Source organism: Lampris incognitus, chromosome 3 (assembly GCF_029633865.1).
Source record: "Lampris incognitus isolate fLamInc1 chromosome 3, fLamInc1.hap2, whole genome shotgun sequence".
Lineage (NCBI taxonomy): Eukaryota > Metazoa > Chordata > Actinopteri > Lampriformes > Lampridae > Lampris > Lampris incognitus.
In genome coordinates this window covers 14709227-14727690 of record NC_079213.1, presented here as the reverse complement: position 1 = coordinate 14727690, position 18464 = coordinate 14709227, and the positions used below count along the sequence as shown (strand labels likewise).

At 42.4% G+C, this 18464-nt stretch overlaps 1 protein-coding gene across 1 annotated transcript in view; it reads left to right on the top strand.

The window, feature by feature from the left end:
* Window positions 1-18464, top strand: part of zgc:113263 (uncharacterized protein LOC503753 homolog) — a 79292-nt gene that overhangs the window by 21071 nt on the left and 39757 nt on the right. Inside the window, exons 3-5 of the mRNA XM_056277182.1 lie at window positions 254-358; window positions 4271-4366; window positions 15604-15714. Coding sequence (XP_056133157.1) covers window positions 254-358; window positions 4271-4366; window positions 15604-15714 — 312 coding nt within the window. The remainder of the gene's footprint in view (window positions 1-253; window positions 359-4270; window positions 4367-15603; window positions 15715-18464) is intronic.

Below are 18464 nucleotides of genomic sequence, written 5' to 3'. Positions count from 1 at the left end.
TTTTGATTTTTTCAGTAATTTGCATTTAACCATTCATATTAAAATCACTAATGTCTTTCTCAATGGGCATATGGCCAAGCAAGCAGCATCAAAATACACAAAAAAAGTCACAGACCGCCACATACAACAATGTACAAAAGCATTGTGTTGACTGAGAAGACACAACTAAATACATTTTTGCTATCTATGTGCCCTACTAGGCTGGTTTTCTGGTGTTAACACTTTTTTTTCTTTTTTCTTTATGTAAATCAAGCTGGTTTTGGAGTTGTGTCGTGGTGAGAACCCGGTTGACATCCAGGCCATTCAGCCTCACCTAGACCGAATCAAGGCTCCTATCAGCACCGCTAAGGACCACCATGTAAGTAATCCGTCACTGTTATTATGACATGTAACTGTAATGTGTCTGTGGCAAAACTGTTGCCAGTGGTAGAGTTGTGAGATGGACAATGGACAGTTTAGTGAAAACACAGGCTTCCGTTTATTTACACTATTTACATAATCAGATGTCTTTTTCCGAACACTGCAGCGGTGCACGAAACTCTTTCTGGAGCTTTTTCCTTCTCCGTTTTCGTCTCGTCTCAGTTTCTCCTTGTCTCATCTGTGTTTGCTTGTGTTGCTTGTCAATTTGTCAGTCCAGGACCCAGCTTCACTGCAGAATATAAAGGGCAGTTTGTTAGTTTGGCACACCTGAGGCTGATCACTAATCAGCCACGCTATTGGTCTGCTCTCCCGCGACCCATGCTCCCTCTCTCTCCGCTTGCAGCCGAGGCTAAACCATACCCCACGACTACAGTTTCATATTTGGTTGGGAGTTGAGAACGCTTGCATGATTAATTTGTCTGTGTGACACTTGTCGGACTCTTGAATGTCACTTAACACAGCTGGGGAAGATTCTTGCATTCTGTGTCTTTACATCAGACCTTACACAAATTAGTGATGAAAACAATAACAGTGCTCAATACAATCCTTGCTGTTGCCTTTTGGGGAGGAATAGTCCAATAGTTCAGTTGTCCAATAGTGTCCAATCTGATTAGGATGCCTCCTGGGCGCCTTCCTTTGGAGGTTTTCCAAGCGCATCCAACTGGGAGGAGACCCCAGGGTAGACCCAGAACTCGCTGGAGGGGCTGCATGTCCAATCTGGCCTGGGAACGCCTTGGGATCCCCCAGGAGGAGCTGGAGGGCGTTGCTGGGGAGAGGGACGTCTGGAGTGCCCTACTTAGCTTGCTGCCACCACAACCCTACCCCGGAGAAGCGGCTGATGATGAGATGAGATAGTCCAATGTTTATCTAGAAATGTTGTTTTCAGGCTTTGGAAAAAACCTTGGTGTGGTATCCTCCAAATGGGCTTAGTAGGGAGACTTCCTATAACAGTGCTTATTGGAGCACAGATAATACTGTAATTGGGTACAGGTGTACCCATAGGTCACTTCTGGCATCCTCCATAGCCCTCCACCCACCACTATCACATGCCAGGTTTGTTTCCTTACTTTTGGACCCTTCAGACACTGATTTAATACAAACCTGAGACATGTATGAAAATAAACAAGTCATGTCAGTATTAAGTGAAAATACAGATTTCCCAAGATACAATACTCAGATACATTTCTAATGCTGTGGGATGGACAGATGACTAGACAAGTGACTTTAATGCTCAGGCACTATGGAAATCAGAATCATGTTTATAGGCCATGTAGATTTACACATATATGGAATTTGACTCTGGTTTCGTGGTTGTCTGTGTATTTAACATAGAATAACAACACTACAACACAACAATCTTCAGATATATACACAAGGATTGACTTATACAGGTGAAATAAGAGGTGATAAAGTGGAATGATACAGAGAATATATCAGAGATGCTGAAATAGATGTTAGCAGGTTACTTACATACATGCCTGAGGTAAATGAACATGACAGAGCGTACCAGTATACGTATAATGTACATTACAGTATATACAAAATGGTTGGATTTATTTGACAATGTTAAGCATTCATTTGAATGACAGCCTGTGGAAAGAAACTGTTTTATTTCTGGTTGTTTTGGGGTACAGTGCTCTGTAGCGCCTACCCAAAGGGAGGAATTGGAACAGGTTGTGACCAGGGTGTGATGGGTCAGCAGTGATGTTGCCTGCCCATTTCCTGAGTTTGGAGGTGTATAAGTCCTGAAATCAAGATCAGGTTGGCACCAATGATTTTCTCTACAGACTTAACTATCTGTTGTAGTCTATCCTTGTCCTGTTAGGTGGCTGATCCAAACCAGACAGTGATGGATGTGCAGAGCACAGACTGGATTTTTGCAGTGTAGAACTGAATCAGTAGTTCCTGAGGCACATTGAACTTGCTGAGCTAATGGAGAAAGTACATCCTCTGTTGGGCATTTTTGATGATTGTGTCTATGTTGGATGCTCACCTTAGGCCCTGGGACACTGTGGAACCCATAAATCTGTAGGTTTTCACTGTAGACACCATGCTGTTGAATATGGTGAGGGGGGCAGTGCTGGGGAACTCCTCCTGAAGTCCACCATCATCTCCGCTGTTTGGAGCGTGCTCAGCTCCAGGTTGTTATAGCCGCACCAGAGGACCAGCTGATTAACCTGTCTATATGCAGACTCATCACCATCCCAGATAACACCAATGATGGTTGTGTTGTCCGCAAACTTCAGGAGTTTAACAGACGGGTCACCTGAGGTTCAGTATTTGTGTGGAGGGAGAAGAGTAAAGGGGAGAGCACACAGCCCTGTGGGGCACCAGTGGTGATTGTCCGGGTGCTGGATGTGATTTTTCCCCAGCCTCACCAGCTGCCTCCTGTTTGTCAGGAAGTTTTTAATCCACTGGCAAATGGGGGCTGGTACAGTGAGCCAGGTGAGTTTGGAGTGGAAGATATGTGGGACGATGGTGTTGAATGCTGAGCTGAAGTCCACAAACAGGACCCTTGCATATGTCCCTGGGGAGTCGAGGTGTTGGAAAATGTAGTACAATCCCATGTTGACTGCGTCCTCCACTGACCTGTTTGCTCGGTAGGCAAACTGCAGGGGATCGAGCAGCGGGCCTGTGATTTCTTTCAGGTTGGCCAATACTAGTCTCTCGAAGGATTTCATGACCACAGATGTTAGGGCAATGGGCCTGTAGTTGTTTAATCCTGTGATACGGGGTTTCTTGGGGACCGGGATGATAGTGGAGCTCTTGAAGCAGGAGGGGTCTTCACACAGCTCCAGTGATCTGTTGAAGATCTGTGTGAAAATTGGGGCCAGCTGGTCAGCACAGATTTTAAGACAGGAGGGTGACATGCCATCCGGGCCCAGTGCCTTCCTGGCCCTCTGTCTCTGGAAGAGCTGGCGCAGGTCCTCAACACAGATCCTGAGTGCGGGTGGGGGTTCAGTGGGGAAGGGAGAATGGCTGGCAGGGAGTGCAGTTGGTTGTGTGTTGTGGCCAGAGAGGGTGAGGAGTGTGAAAATTTGCTTTTCAAACCTGCTGTAAAACCCATTTAGATCATCAGCCAGTTGATGGTTCCTTGCGGTGTAGGGGGATGGTCTCCTGAAATGTATCGAAGACGAATAGATCATGCGATAAGAAAAAAAAAAAGTCTCTTGACAACAGGCCTTCTCATTGCTCCACCACGTTCTGTGCCTGGTCAGAGCTCTGGTCCTGGTTTCACTGCAAGCAGACCCAGAAATAGGTTTGCTGTTGATTATCTAACTGCTAGCAGCTGCGGCTGCTGACTGGCAATTAACCACTGCTGTGCTCTTAGTCTGCAACCGGCTTCCTAAACACTCTCCAGCTCCACACACACACACACACACACACACACACACACACACACACACACACACACACACACACACACACACTATGCGATAAGACCACTTGATCCAAAGCATCTCGCTCTACATTTTTAGAATGAGTTACTCCAGTGGCAGTCAGACCCTCTGTTAGTATCATGTTTTACCCATTGAACTACACAGCACCACATGCTCAGATGTAAATGTATTTAACATACAATTTTTCATATTTACCAGGGTTTATTTTTTTCTTGATACAATGTCCACTGTTTTGCTCCTCTGTCACGTTTTGCAGGGGCTTTGTGTAATGTTATTTGAACATGTTCTCAACCAAGCACGATTTTGTGTGTGCGCATGTGTGTGCGCATGTGTGTGTGTGTGTGTGTGTGTGTGTGTGTGTGTGTGTGTGTGTGTGTGTGTGTGTGTGTGTGTGTGTGTGTGTGTGTGTGTGTGTATGTGTGTGTGTGGCATGTTGTATTGTATTGCAGGCAACAATCAACCAAGTGGAGGAATCTGAGGTAAACTTTGTGGAGCTGGTCCATACCTTACTGGAGGACACCTCTGAAAGAGAACACTTTTTCCAGGTGAGATAAAGTTTTTCCCCCCTCCCATTCAATTTACGGTAAACATCAACAATCAAATTTCCCCCATCACCAATTGCAATTTCACAGTCTAAGAAGGCTAACCTGTCATTTTTCACATCCTCCCTGGTGAACTTGATGTTGTTGTCCACCAAGTTAATGTGGTACGTCCTGATATTTAATTTGTGGACAACACCAGGTGTCGTCCACAAATCTGAACCAATGGCTAGGTGGTGTCCCTGGATAAGACATTAGATCCCTTTTTCCCACCTCCTCCATGTACAAGTTGGCTACTATAGGTGAAACTGGGGAATTGATATCACATGTACTTTGAGAAACTTCAACACAGTTCTCAGAAAACAACCTGGCCTTTTTCTGGAAGGGCCTCAGACAGTTCACCAACTTCAAACCGAAAGCCCTCCACTCCATTAATGTTTATCATAAAAATAATGTTCTTTATGAACAACAATATGATTTTAGAGCTAACAGTACAACTTCATTTGCACTGATAATTTGTAGAAGAAATTACAAAGGCAATAGAAGACAAAGAATATGCAGTAGGGGTATTTCTGGACTTTAAAAAAGCATTTAACAGTGTAGATCTTGAGTTAATAAAAAAAAACATACAAAGATATGGTATCAGAGGGATAGGCCTATGCTGGTTATCCAGTTACCTACAGAATAGGTACCAATATGTCGAAATACAAAACTTCAAAGCACAATTACTGAAGGTTAGGTGTGGGGTACGCCAGGGCTCAGTGTTGAGACCATTGTTGTTCATATTGTACATAAACAATATATGTTAAGTGTCAAAATCCTATTCACAGATGATACAAACTTATTCTGCTGTGGAGACAGCTTGGAACAACTTTTGGATACAGTGGAAAAGGAATTGAGCAGGATGAAGAGTTGATTTGATGCAATTAAGTAACACTGAGTTTAAGGAAAACAAAATTTATAATCCTTAGGAATCGATCTACCAACTCAAGCAAGAAACTCACGATAAATGACATAGAAATTGTATCTGAAATTGAATCTGAAATTGTAAATTAAATTTCTCTGCATATTAATAGACAACAAATTAAGTTGGAATCTGCACATAAATTATATTAAAGCTAAAATATCCAAATCAATTGCAATACTGAATAAAGTCAAAGATCTACTAAATCAAGCTTCCCTGTTCCTTCGTTCTCCCATATATTACCTACTCAGTGTGGAAGTGTTGGGGAACACATACAAAACTAACACAGATCCAATCTTCAACCTCCAAAAAAGAGCTATATGAATTGTAAATAAAATCATTTACAGAGAACAGACCAACATATCCACTTTTTATCAAACTATAAAAGCACTAAAATTTAAAGATTTGGTTGATTTTTAAAGCTATTAGAATTATGTACAGAGTAATAAATCAGCAATACCTGTTATTATCCAAGGGTTGTTCCAACTGAGAGAAAGTACACACAGTTTGAGAGGAACGTGTATATTCAAAAATTAGCAGTAAGGAAAGATGCAAAACATCACTGTGTTACAACCAAGGGAGTTGGTTTGTGGAATAACTGCAGTGATGAGCTGAAAACATGTGGTACTTTATCTAAACTAAAAAGACTCTTCAAAAGCAAAATATGGAACGGTTATGAGATGGACCAGTCACCAGTTTTAGGTTTGTTTGTTTTTTTGCATTTTGTTTTGTCCAAATGGGTTGATTTTTTTTGTTTTTGTTTTTTTTTGTTTTTTGTTTTTTTGAGTCGACCGAGATACAGTGCATCCGGAAAGTATTCACACCCCTTCACTTCCCGCACATTTTGTTATGTTACAGCCTTATTCCAAAATTGATTAAATTCCTTTTTTTTCTCATCAAGCTACATACAATACCCCATAATGACAAAGTGAAAAAGGTTTTGTAGAAACTTTTGCAAATTTATTAAAAATAAAAAACTGAAACATTGCATGTACATAAGTATTCACACCCTTTACTGAGTACTTGGTTGAGGCCCCCTTGGCAGCGATTACAACCCCAAGTCTTCTTGGGTATGAAGCTACAAGCTTGGCACAGCTATATTTGGGGTATTTCTCCCATTCTTCTCTGCAGATCCTCTGGAGCTCTGTAAGGTTAGATGGGGAGCGTCGCTGCACAGCTATTTTCAGTTCTTTCCAGAGATGTTCAAGTCTGGGCTCTGGCTGGGCCACTCAAGGACATTCACAGACTTGTCCCGAAGCTACTCCTTGGTTGTCTTGGCTGTGTGCTTAGGGTCGTTGTCGTGTTGAAAGGTAAACCTTCGCCCCAGTCTGAGGTCCTGAACACTCTGGAGCAGTTTTTCATCAAGGATCTCTCTGTACTTTGCTCCATTCATCTTTCCCTCGATCCTGACTAGTCGCCCAGTTCCTGCTGCTGAAAAACATCCTCACAGCATGACGCTGTCACCACCATGCTTCACTGTAGGGATGGTATTAGCAAGGTGATGAGAGGTGCCTGGTTTCCTCCAGACGTGACGTTTGGCATTCAGGCCAAAGAGTTCAATCTTGGTTTCATCAGACCAGAGAATCTTGTTTCTCATGGTCTGAGAGTCCTTTAGGTGCTTTCTGGCAAACTCTGAGCGTGCTGTCATGTGCCTTTTACTGAGCAGAGGCTTCCGTCTGGCCACTCTACCATAAAGGCCTGATTGGTGGAGTGCTGCAGAGATGATTGTCCTTCTGGAAGGTTCTCCCATCTCCACAGAGGAACGCTGGAGCCCTGTCAGAGTGACCATCGGGTTCTTGGTCACCTCCCTGACCAAGGCCCTTCTCTCCTGATTGCTGTTTGGCTGGGCGGCCAGCTCTAGGAAGAGTCCTGGTGGATCCAAACTTCTTCCATTTACGAATGATGGAGACCACTGTGCTCTTCGGGACCTTCAAAGCTGTAGACATTTTTTTGTACCCTTCCCCAGATCTGTGCCTCGATACAATCCTGTCTCGGAGGTCCACAGACAATTCCTTTGACTTCATGGCTTGGTTTCTGCTCTGACATGCACTGTCAACAGTGGGACCGTATACAGACAGGTGTGTGCCTTTCCAAATCCTGTCCAATCCATTGAATTTACTACAGGTGGACTCCAATCAAGATGTAGAAACATCTCAAGGATGATCAGTGGAAAAAGGATGAACCTGAGCTCAATTTTGAGTGTCATAGCAAAGGGTGTGAATACTTATGTACATGCAATATTTCAGTTTTTTGTTTTATTAAATTTGCAAAAATCTCTACAAAACCTTTTTCACTTTGTCATTATGGGGTATTATATGTAGATTGATGAAAAAAAAAAGGAATTTAATCCATTTTGGAATAAGGCTGTAACATAACAAAATGTGGGGAAAGTGAAGGGGTGTGAATACTTTACGGATGCACTGTAGATATCACAGACACTGATGGCTGTAGGCCTTTCTAACAAGTCCCCAGACACCGACACTGCCCCTCACCCAACCCCCCACCCTTTGACCCCCCTCTCCATACCGGAACACAACATACACCTACACAACATGCACACACTCACATGCACAAACAATGCAATATATCGACCTGTCCTACGGTACCCTCTGTATGTGGACACTTTGCATGAAGCCCGCACTACCCTTCAAATAATTGTTATTCTACAACAACTTCTCATTCTGTAAATAACTTCTTATTTAAAATTCTCATTTAACATTTTGTAAAAAGAGTACTTGCCATATTCCCAGTGTTTTCCCCATTATTGTGCCTTTTTTTTATTCATTTTTATTTTATCTATATTTTATTACTCTTAACTTTTACCTTACTGTTTGCTGTTCATTTTCCCCTCTTGCACCAAAATACCAAGTCAAGTTGCTTGTGTGTTCTTGAACTACTTGGCAATAAATATGATTTTGATTCTGAATCTAAATGCTTCCCCGGAAGCTGCCAAGACAAATTTCACAAAAAGATCCTCGATAATATAATTTCATGCACCTATGTGGAATAAATTGTTTTTCTCAGCGTTACTTTTAAGCCTCTTAAGAAGAAAGCACGGGGGCGTCCGGGTAGTATAGTGGTCTATTCCATTGCCTACCAACACAAGTATTGCTGGTTCGAATCCGCGTGTTGCCTCCAGCTTGGTCGGGCATCCCTACAGACACAATTGGCCATGTCTGCGGTCGGGAAGCCGGATGTGGGTATGTGTCCCGGTTGCTGCACTAGCGCTTCCTCTGGTCGATCAAGGCACCTGTTCGGGGGGGAGGGGGAACTGGGGGGAATAGCATGATCCTCCCACGCGCTACATCCCCCTGGCAAACTCCTCACTGTCAGGTGAAAAGCGGTTTGCGATTCCACATGTATCGGGGGAGGCATGTGGTAGTCTGCAGCCCTCCCTGGATCGGCAGATGGGGTGGAGCAGTGACTGGGATGGCTCAGAAGAGTGGGATAATTGGCCGGGTGTATTGGGGAGAAAAAAAAGGGGGGGAGAATGAACGCACAGGAGGAACTTCTGCTTCTGTCTGTTGTTCTACTAAGAGAAATCAATCAAACTATCCTGAGCCCAAAAAATACACAATATCATTGTCCTTATTCGTCTTTTTTGCAGAAGCTCAATGATCTTTGCACACATAAGCCTTCCCAGGGTGTCTTTGTTACTAGAGTTTAGGTGTGTATGTCTCTGGTGTCCGGTTTCTCTCCAGGGGGCTCCTCTATCTGTGTCTATTAAAAACACATACAGTATGTGGGTTGGTAAATAAGCCGCAGGTGCACCTTGTGATCCCAATAGACCACTCTTCTGCCTCTCCACCAACAGTCACTATCCGCCCTTACCTACTACACCCTACATTTTCATATCTCAAATACAAACACACTGGTGTAAAAGCTACCACAATATTAGAAATATTACAGTGGAGAATGATTTAACAACAGACCACAAAATCTCACCAGATTTAAGGAATTCAGATGCCTCGATGTACTACAGGCAACACCTGTATATGCCAGATTTCTCAAGCAGGTTTCATATGAGATGAGGACAAGACCTTACACAAGTTATCGTTAACAAGAATTGCACATGCCAGCTTAAAAGTGGAATAGCAGAGAGTCATTAACATTGACAAATTGGACTTCCGGTTATGGCGAGGGACTAGGAGGTCGCACATCTCAAGCTCTGCAGCTACCGTGTAAATTAATCCTACAATACTAATCCGAATCTTGTCTAAAGTCACGCAATACGTGTATAAGAGTACCCAGAACTAAAATGTCAGGGAAAAACCCGAAAGAAAAGGCAAAGAGAGAAAAAGAGAAGGAGAAAAGGAAATCGCGACACGAGGAAGAGGCTGAGAAGGTTAGCGACGCCATGCAGGTTGAAAATATGGCTAACGAAGGAGACGACCACGAGGAAGAAGATGACGAAATGTTAGACACAGATAAGAATAGCAACCTAGATATCATGAAAGCCATACAGTCTTTGAAAAGTGGACTTTACAAGAAAATTGATGGAGTGCAAGCGACAATTGCAGATGTAAAGAAACAAATACAGGAATGCATGGGTCGCATGGAACAGGCTGAACAACGGATTTCTGACGTGGAGGACGACGTTAAGAAGCTAACACCCCGAGTTAGCACGCTGGAAAGCACCGTCAAAAGCCTTACTGACAAAGTGGAGGACTTGGAATGCAGGAGTCGGCGAAATAACGTAAGGTTGGTGGGCCTACCGGAGAAAGAAGAGGGCCAAGATGCACCTGCATTTTTGGAGAAGTGGTTGCCGGAGGCTCTGAACATGGATCCGCGGGAGGGCTTGGTAGTGGAGCGGGCTCATAGAATCGGCGCTCCGGTAGACTCTCGCACGGGTCGTCCAAGGACATTGATCATGAGGTTCATGAACTTTAAGGATAGGGAGCGAGTACTAAAGGCAGCCAAAACCAAGGGACAGGTCCTTTACAAGAACACGCCGGTCCGTTTTCACATCGACCTCTCTGCTGGGGTGCACAAGATGCAGCGCGACTACGATCAGGTCCGGAAGAAGCTGAGAGACCGGGGGATCCACAAGCACAGAATCATCTTTCCAGCCCGGCTCCTGGTAACACACGACGAGAGACCCCACACCTTTCAAACCCCAGCAGAAGTGGAGAGGTTTATTCAATCCCTCGGATAAGGACTGATGCAGTAGGCTATTAAGCTCACTTTATTTTATTTTATTTCCATTTACACCAAAGATGTAGCTACGTGTTCGGGCTGTCGCCATTTTGTTTTTGTTTAGGCTTTATTTTTCTACCTGGACAGGACGGAGTCTGGTTTATAGCTAGACTATTCAGCTTTTGTGGAAGGCACTTAACCCTGAATGAGAGACAATGTCCAAGCACCAGCCGAAATGACATGGGCACATCCAAGTAGGCCTAGGCCTAAGGGACAGAGTCATCATCGGTTTATGTGCCTGTTGGAGGAAGGAAGGCCCAATGCATCGCGGACTCTTGTGACCAGGCTACAGACTTTTCCCTCTCCTCGCCTTCCAGTCTGCATGCACGGGTTCCAGGTTTGTGTATGTGTTCGGGTGGTTAATGTTATATATGCCTACATGTTGTAAGTGTTGCACAGTTCATTACTGATGTTATGTGTGATTAGTATGTAGAAAAAGTAAGATAGCGAGCTGGAGCGAGAAGAAAAGAAAAGGTAGAGAAACTCGTTTTAGCGGTAGTTAAACGTGGGATGGGAGGGGATGTCCAGAGTTCCTGGACTTTAGGTTCATATGGGGTTGAGGGTGGGTTGTTGTGGTTTCATTTTATTATTTATTCTTTCATCAGTGGGTGTGGTTTGTCAAAGTACTTCTTCACTACGGTTCCTAATATAACATACCGGAATCAATGTAAGAGAGTTGCAAGGTAAAATTTACTTCGTGGAATTGTAGGGGTTTGATCAAACTCACAAAGGTGAAACAGGTAATGAGCAGGATAAAATCCTTGAAATCAAAAATCGTTTTTTTACAAGAAACACACAAGGTGGATGAGGACGTTCCCAAAATAGCAAGACGATGGCAGGGTCAAGTGTTGTCTGCTCCTTACACCGCTCAAGCTAGAGGGGTTATGATACTAATTCATAAATCGGTTCCATTACGGGTACAGCATGTAGTTAAGGACCCTGCAGGGAGGTATATTATAGTCCAGGGTAGGTTATTATCTGAAACCTTAACTTTGATAAATGTTTACGGCCCCAATGAAGATGACTCTAAATTCTATAATAGTCTGTTTTTGACTGCTTCAAATCATCCTGGGGAATACATAATAGCTGGTGACTTTAACTGTACGTTAGATCCTTCAAAAGACAGGTCAACTGGTTTAGATGATACCCACAGTAAGTCCAGAAAGACGATACACCATTTTATGAAGGAATTGAATCTGTTTGATGTTTGGAGGCATGGTAAACCGAACGCAGTAGAATATTCCTGCTATTCCGGTACTCATAGAACTCACTCACGCATAGACTACTTTTTGGTTTCAGCGCTACTTGTCTCCAAAATAGATGAATGTCATTATAGTAGTATAGTTCTGTCTGACCACGCTGCAGTATCCTTGACCTATGAAGATAATAACTTAGTGTGCGACCCCCCGAGATGGCGTTTTCAACCCAGGTGGCTTGCGGATCCTACATTCATAGATTTCTTAGATAAGCAGATTGACCTGTATTTTGAATGTAACAAGTCCCAGACTTCTGCTAGCACAAGGTGGGAGGCTTTCAAAGCCTTTATCAGGGGCCAAATCATTTCCTTCACTAGTTCCAAGAAAAAGGCTACACGACTTGAAATGAAGACATTAGATGAGGAAATTAAAAAACTGGAAACAGAAATATATAATAATAGAAATATACCTACAGATGTTCATACAAGACTGCTACTGCTTAGAGCACAGTACAATGAACTGGCAGCTAATAAAGCGGCTGCTGATTTAATGAGACTCAAACAGTCCCACTATGATCAGGGGGAAAAGCCAGAAAAACTTCTAGCATGGCGCATTAAACAACAACAAACAGAAAGGTCTATTAATTGTATTGAAGTCCCAAGTGGTAGAACTATAGTGGACCCGACAGAGATTAATGAAGCCTTTAGAGACTTCTACGGGAAATTATACAGCTCTGAGTGCTCTCCTAATCTGGACACGCAAACACAATTCCTAGACAATCTTAATATTCCTAAAATTTCGGAAGAGGAAAGTAGAGTATTAGATCAAGATGTAACTGCATTGGAAATTGCAGAAGCAATTGGGTGTATGCAGGCTGGAAAATCAGCGGGTCCAGATGGCATCCCTATAGACATTTATAAAAAATTTCAAATACCACCCCTCTTGGAGATGTTTCAGGAATCCTTTGAGAATGGTCTTCTCCCTACATCTATGAGGGGCGCCCTAATCACTTTACTCCCAAAACCGGGGAAACCAAATACAAAATGTGAAAATATGCATCCAATTAGTCTCCTAAATTCTGATACAGAAATACTCTGTAAAATTCTTGCAAGAAGATTGGAGGATCTTCTACCTAGAGTAGTGGGAGAAGACCAGAATGGATTCATTCAAGGGAGACAGGGTTTTCATAACGTTAGACGAGTGCTCAATATTTTATACAGTCAGAGGGAGGCGCCTGACACGGCCTTACTTTCACTTGATGCAGAGAAGGCCTTCGACCGTGTTGAATGGCCTTATCTGTTTGAGGTGTTAACACGATTTGGCCTTGGGGATACATTTATCAAATGGGTAAGATTGCTTTGTACAGGGCTTACTGCAGAAGTTTTGACGAATAGTAAGGTTTCTAAACCTTTTAACATTTGTAGAAGTTGCCCTCAAGGGAGCCCTTTATCGCCTTTACTTTTTATCCTAGCGATAGAACCATTTGCTATAGCGGTGAGGACACACAGCCATATTTATGGAATTCGAGAGGGACATCTGGAACACAGGGTAGCACTCTTCGCCGATAATGTGATATTAATGCTTAAAAATCTGCATAAATCTATCCCAGCGCACCTAAGCCTTATTGAATCATTTGGGAAAATATCTGGTTATAAAGTTAATTACTCCAAATCATCTATAATGTTACTGAATGAAACAGAGAGGAAGAATGGTCTTGTTTATGCTTCTACCTTCAACCCAACAGACACATTTACATATCTGGGAATAAAAATTGTCCCTGAGGTGAATAAGATTGCTCAGTCAAATTATGAGCCCATCCTGGACGCTAGTATTGCTTCGATAGAGCGTTGGACATCCTTACCTATTTCAATGATCGGCAGGATTAATATCCTAAAGATGAATATACTTCCCAAATTTCTTTATTTGTTCCAGAATATCCCCCTACCCCCTCCTTCATCTTTGTTCACGAAAATCAAGAAACTGTTTACCAACTTTATTTGGCAAAATAAACGTCCTAGATTACGTCTATCTTTACTTTATCTACCATATGATCGAGGAGGCCTGAAATGTCCAAATATCCAATGGTATTACTGGGCAGCACAATTAAGGTCGATGATGTTTTACTTCTCACCTGGAAGTCCCCCAGCTTGGATTGATCTGGAAGCCTGCTCTGTTAAACCGGGCTTACCATTGCACCTGTATTTGTATTCAGCAGACCGTAAATATCTGAAGAAAAATACAGACAACCCTATAATATTGAATATGATTGATGTTTGGTTCGATGCTTGTATTTGAATGTAAATATGTCCCGGTCACGCTTCAGTCCTATTTGGGGTAATGCCAATTTCAAACCAGGGCAAAATGATAGGGGATTTAAATTATGGGCTGAAAAGGGGTTAAGGAAAGTGCAAGACATGTACAGGGAGGAAGATGAAGTATTCATGTCCTTTGAGGAAATATCTACCAAGTATGACATTCCAAGGAATCATTTTTTCAAATATCTTCAGCTAAGGAGTTTTATATCCTGTCAAAGCCATTCATTAGACATTCCTACCATTTCTATATTAGAAGTTGCAGTCACAAAACACTGTTATGATAAAGGTTTAATTTCAACTATGTATGACTTATTTGTATCTGGATCTGATGAATCATCAGAGACAAAATTGAGATTATGGGAGGGAGATATAGAGGAGGAAAACTATCTTTAGAAGAATGGAGTGAGGCATGTAAAGAGGCCCAGAGACAGACAGTTAGCAGCAACCTAAAGCTTCTACAGTATAAATGGCTGATGCGTACATATATAACTCCTGTTAAATTGCACAAGTTTAATGACAATATTCCTGATACCTGTATTAAGTGTAGTGAGGCAAGGGGGACGCTGTTTCACTGTATATGGGAATGTGTGGAAGTGAAAACCTTCTGGCAAGATGTTGTTGATATGATTGATCAAATTTTGTCAAAGAAATTACCATTGAGTCCAAAGCTTTTTATTCTTGGTTTATATCCTACCACCCCACATTTACATAGCAATGAGTTCAGATTTATAGATATGTGTATATTACAAGCAAAATGTGTAATTGCTCTTAATTGGAAAAGTGTTGATGGACCAAGAATTGGTATGTGGGTTAAAGAAATGGCTTCAAACATGTCAATGGAAAAGATAATGTATATTGTTAGACGTAAACAAAGTGTTTTTGATAAAATCTGGGGATTGTTTCTGTACTTCTTAAGACGTAATACTAATGTTGGTAACTTGCTTCATCAAGAACCAGCTCTGGGGGAGTAGAACAACTCTATCTGACTGTTTATATGCGTAAAAGCAACTGGAAAAAAAACCACACCCTCTAATCAGTCTGTGAAAGAAATTATTGTTATTATTATTTTATTTTATTATTTTTATTAATTGAATTTTTATCTTTATTATCTTCTTTAACCCTGCTTTGAATTGTATTACTTGTTATAGGGACGGGGTTATGGGGGGGGGTAGGGTGAAAATGTTTGCTGTACTGTGCTATTACTTGTTTTGATGTAATTTGCAAACAAAATTCAATAAACATATTGCTTAAAAAAAAAACATTGACAAATTGTTAGTACATATAAAATTGCACTCACTTCTGCTTTTTCCGAACATTGCCATGTAATGTAATGTGTTCAGGATGCTAGCTATTTCCCCGCCTTATAATACTAATCTGCTCACTAGTCTACAGTTGTTTTAGAGATGAATTTTAAAGATTTTTTTGGGGGGGGGGCTGGGTTGCACCATGCCACATTTCTTAGTTTTAGATATTTATGATGTCAGTTAGGGCTGTATAGACTATGTGCACACAGCCTTAATGTGAAATGTACAACAAAGTGAACTATCTCTCTCTCTCTCTCTTTCGGTATAGGAGATCTTTCCTGTTCATTTTGGATCAAAGTATGACACAGCACTCGAGATGCTGGTGTGGGAGTTTATATCAAGACTAGAGAAGATCCTGCCAGTTCCAGACTTCACACAGGTGCCTTTTTTAAACAACTTTGGCATGCTTGGTGTCCAATATGCATCATAAGTGTTTAACAATTATGACGATAAAAGATCTCCTATAGAACTTTTCTAAAGCTAACCTGAGTTCAACATAAAAGATGCATCACTTTGACTTAAACCAGTACATTCCATTCCAGGACTGAGTCTGTCGGTTTCTAGAGAATAATTGGCTTTTTCAGGAAGTTTTCGGTGCTGACTTCTGCACAGAAAACTTGGGGGGGCGTCCGGGTAGCACAGTGGTCTATTCCGTTGCCTACCAACACGGGGCTCGCCAGTTCGAATCCCCATGTTACCTCCGGCTTGGTCGTGCATCCCTACAGACACAATTGGTCATGTCTGTAGGTGGGAAGCCAGATGTGGGTATGTGTCCTGGTCGCTGCATTAGCGCCTCCTGTGGTCGGTCGGGGTGCCTGTTCCGGGGGAAGGGGGAACTGAGGGGAATAGCGTGATCCTCCCACGTGCTACGTCCCCCTGGCTAAACTCCTCACTGTTGGGTGAAAAGAAGCGGCTGGCAACTCCACATGTATCGGAGGAGGCATGTGGTAGTCTGCAGCCCTCCCTGAATCGGCAGAGGGGGTGGAGCGGCGATTAGGATGGCTTGGAAGAGTGGGGTAATTGGTTAGATGCAACTGAGGAGAAAAATTTTTTTTAAAAAAGAAAGAAAGAAAACTGGGGGGGGTAACTGTCCAGGGCCTATCAGCGCCTTCTGAAACTGAGACAAATAAAGAAGAGATTTAGTTGGGCTTCATTGCCTCCCACATCTCTCCATCTCCTGATATGGTCTCTCTACTGCTGGCCCTACTTTCCCACCTCAGAGAAGAATGTTTTTTCTCCCTAGTGTCAAATGATAAAACCAATCACTAAATTGATTGCTGAATTTGTCTACCATGGGTATTTTGTGTAACAAACCAGGACACTGCCTTCACATTGTTAGAAACCACACTAAACCTTATGGTGCCTCTGTACCAATTACCATTGAGGCCAGACCAGATGCTGTTAACTCCTCTATTACTCTGACGTCCATCTCTCCTGTTATTTCTGCTTGAATTACTTCCCAGTTATATTCAGGCGAACAGTAGGGTTGGGTAAGCACCACTCGCCCGGGGGGGGGGGAGTTTCAGATAGTGTATGAGGTTAGTGCAACTGGGCAAGGGCAGAAAAATCTCATCAGCAAACCTCTTTTGCAACACAGCCGCTTCTGTTCTCTGGCTCTGTGAGAGAAGGCCAACGCACAAGAGTGTGGATGGGGATCTTTTGAAAGAGTTCATCTCAGAATTGCAGTCATCAGGGAAAGGGTGTTGATCCTGCCCACACTTGAAGGAGATGGGAAGGGTATATCTGAAGTGTGTAGCCTCTGTCAGATTGCGCTATCTAATGATCAACATCTCATAAACCCTGAAAGTGAGGATCCAAACACCAAACCTAGTACACAAATGTATGGATCATTTCCTTCCAAAATACCAAAGAGGACCATCTGTCTGAGCATGGTGACTCTGTAATGAGCTAACACTGATTGAAATTTATCAAATGCCCAATAACCCGTAGTTTCCCTAGTGTTCGTGACATGACAGATGTGATTTCATGATTGGGGAAAATGCAAAGCAGAGCGTGTGCACCACTCCTGACAGATATGTTATGCATGGCTAACGCCTCAGGATTTAGCGTTGTGTGGTGGGCCATGACTAATGCAAAGCGATATCCCCATGAAAGAGGATGGGCGCACGTGCACCTTGTGGGCCGCTTTTGCTTCCCTCCATCTCTTAACCAATGCTCAATCCCCACTCACCACATAATGTTACAAATCACTTTGCAGAAAAACAATTTCAACCAAGACATAAAGGTAACAATAATGAATTGAATAAAAAAAAACGAAATTAAAGCTGCTAAAAGGGAGTTTTTGATTTTTGACTTACATCCCCTTGTGGACAAAAGCGGTGGTGTTTCGCAGAAGGCATCATTTCACGTGAGCATTGCCTATTGTCACAAATATCTCCATTCGGCCTCGAGTAGTTTTTGCATTTATTTTGAAGAGAAGAGTGAGAGGTGTAGTGGTATTATGGGAAAAACAGCTGTTTGCAATATAAACAGAAATGGGGTAATGTAGCTAAGGTTGTGGCCATCGGTGTCACCAGGTCATTTTGCTGGGGCTTAAGCCCTGAACATTTTGAGTGTAACCCGTAATATAATTTATAAATTTAAGCCTATGTGAAGCCCGACAAAAAAAAAGAAACGTCGGTGATGCAGGTCTCTAAACTAACTCTGTGTGTGTGTGTGTGTGTGTGTGTGTGTGTGTGTGTGTGTGTGTGTGTGTGTGTGTGTGTGTGAAAGAAAATGTCATATTCCAATAAACTAATGTTAACAAATACATTTAACTTTTATTCTCTTGTCTGGTACTGTAGCATGTCAATAAATGCTTAATGATAGCAGTTGTGAAGTATTCTGCTTCTACTCAATGCTTATACTAATTACTAACAACTACTAGTATTTTTAACATCACAATTCATAATTAATCTGGAGAGTAAACAAATTTTGAGGTACACATTTCAATTTTTCAATGATTAAGACAAGTACTTTGAATGTAAATAAGGTGCCGGAGTGCATAAAAATGCATCAAAATAGAGCTTGTTTATCAAAAAAAATTTCCGGGGGAGGATCCCCCGGACCCCCCTACAGAAGTCTGGCTAAGCCCCAAATGTCCTCAAATCCTGGAAACGCCCCTGGTTG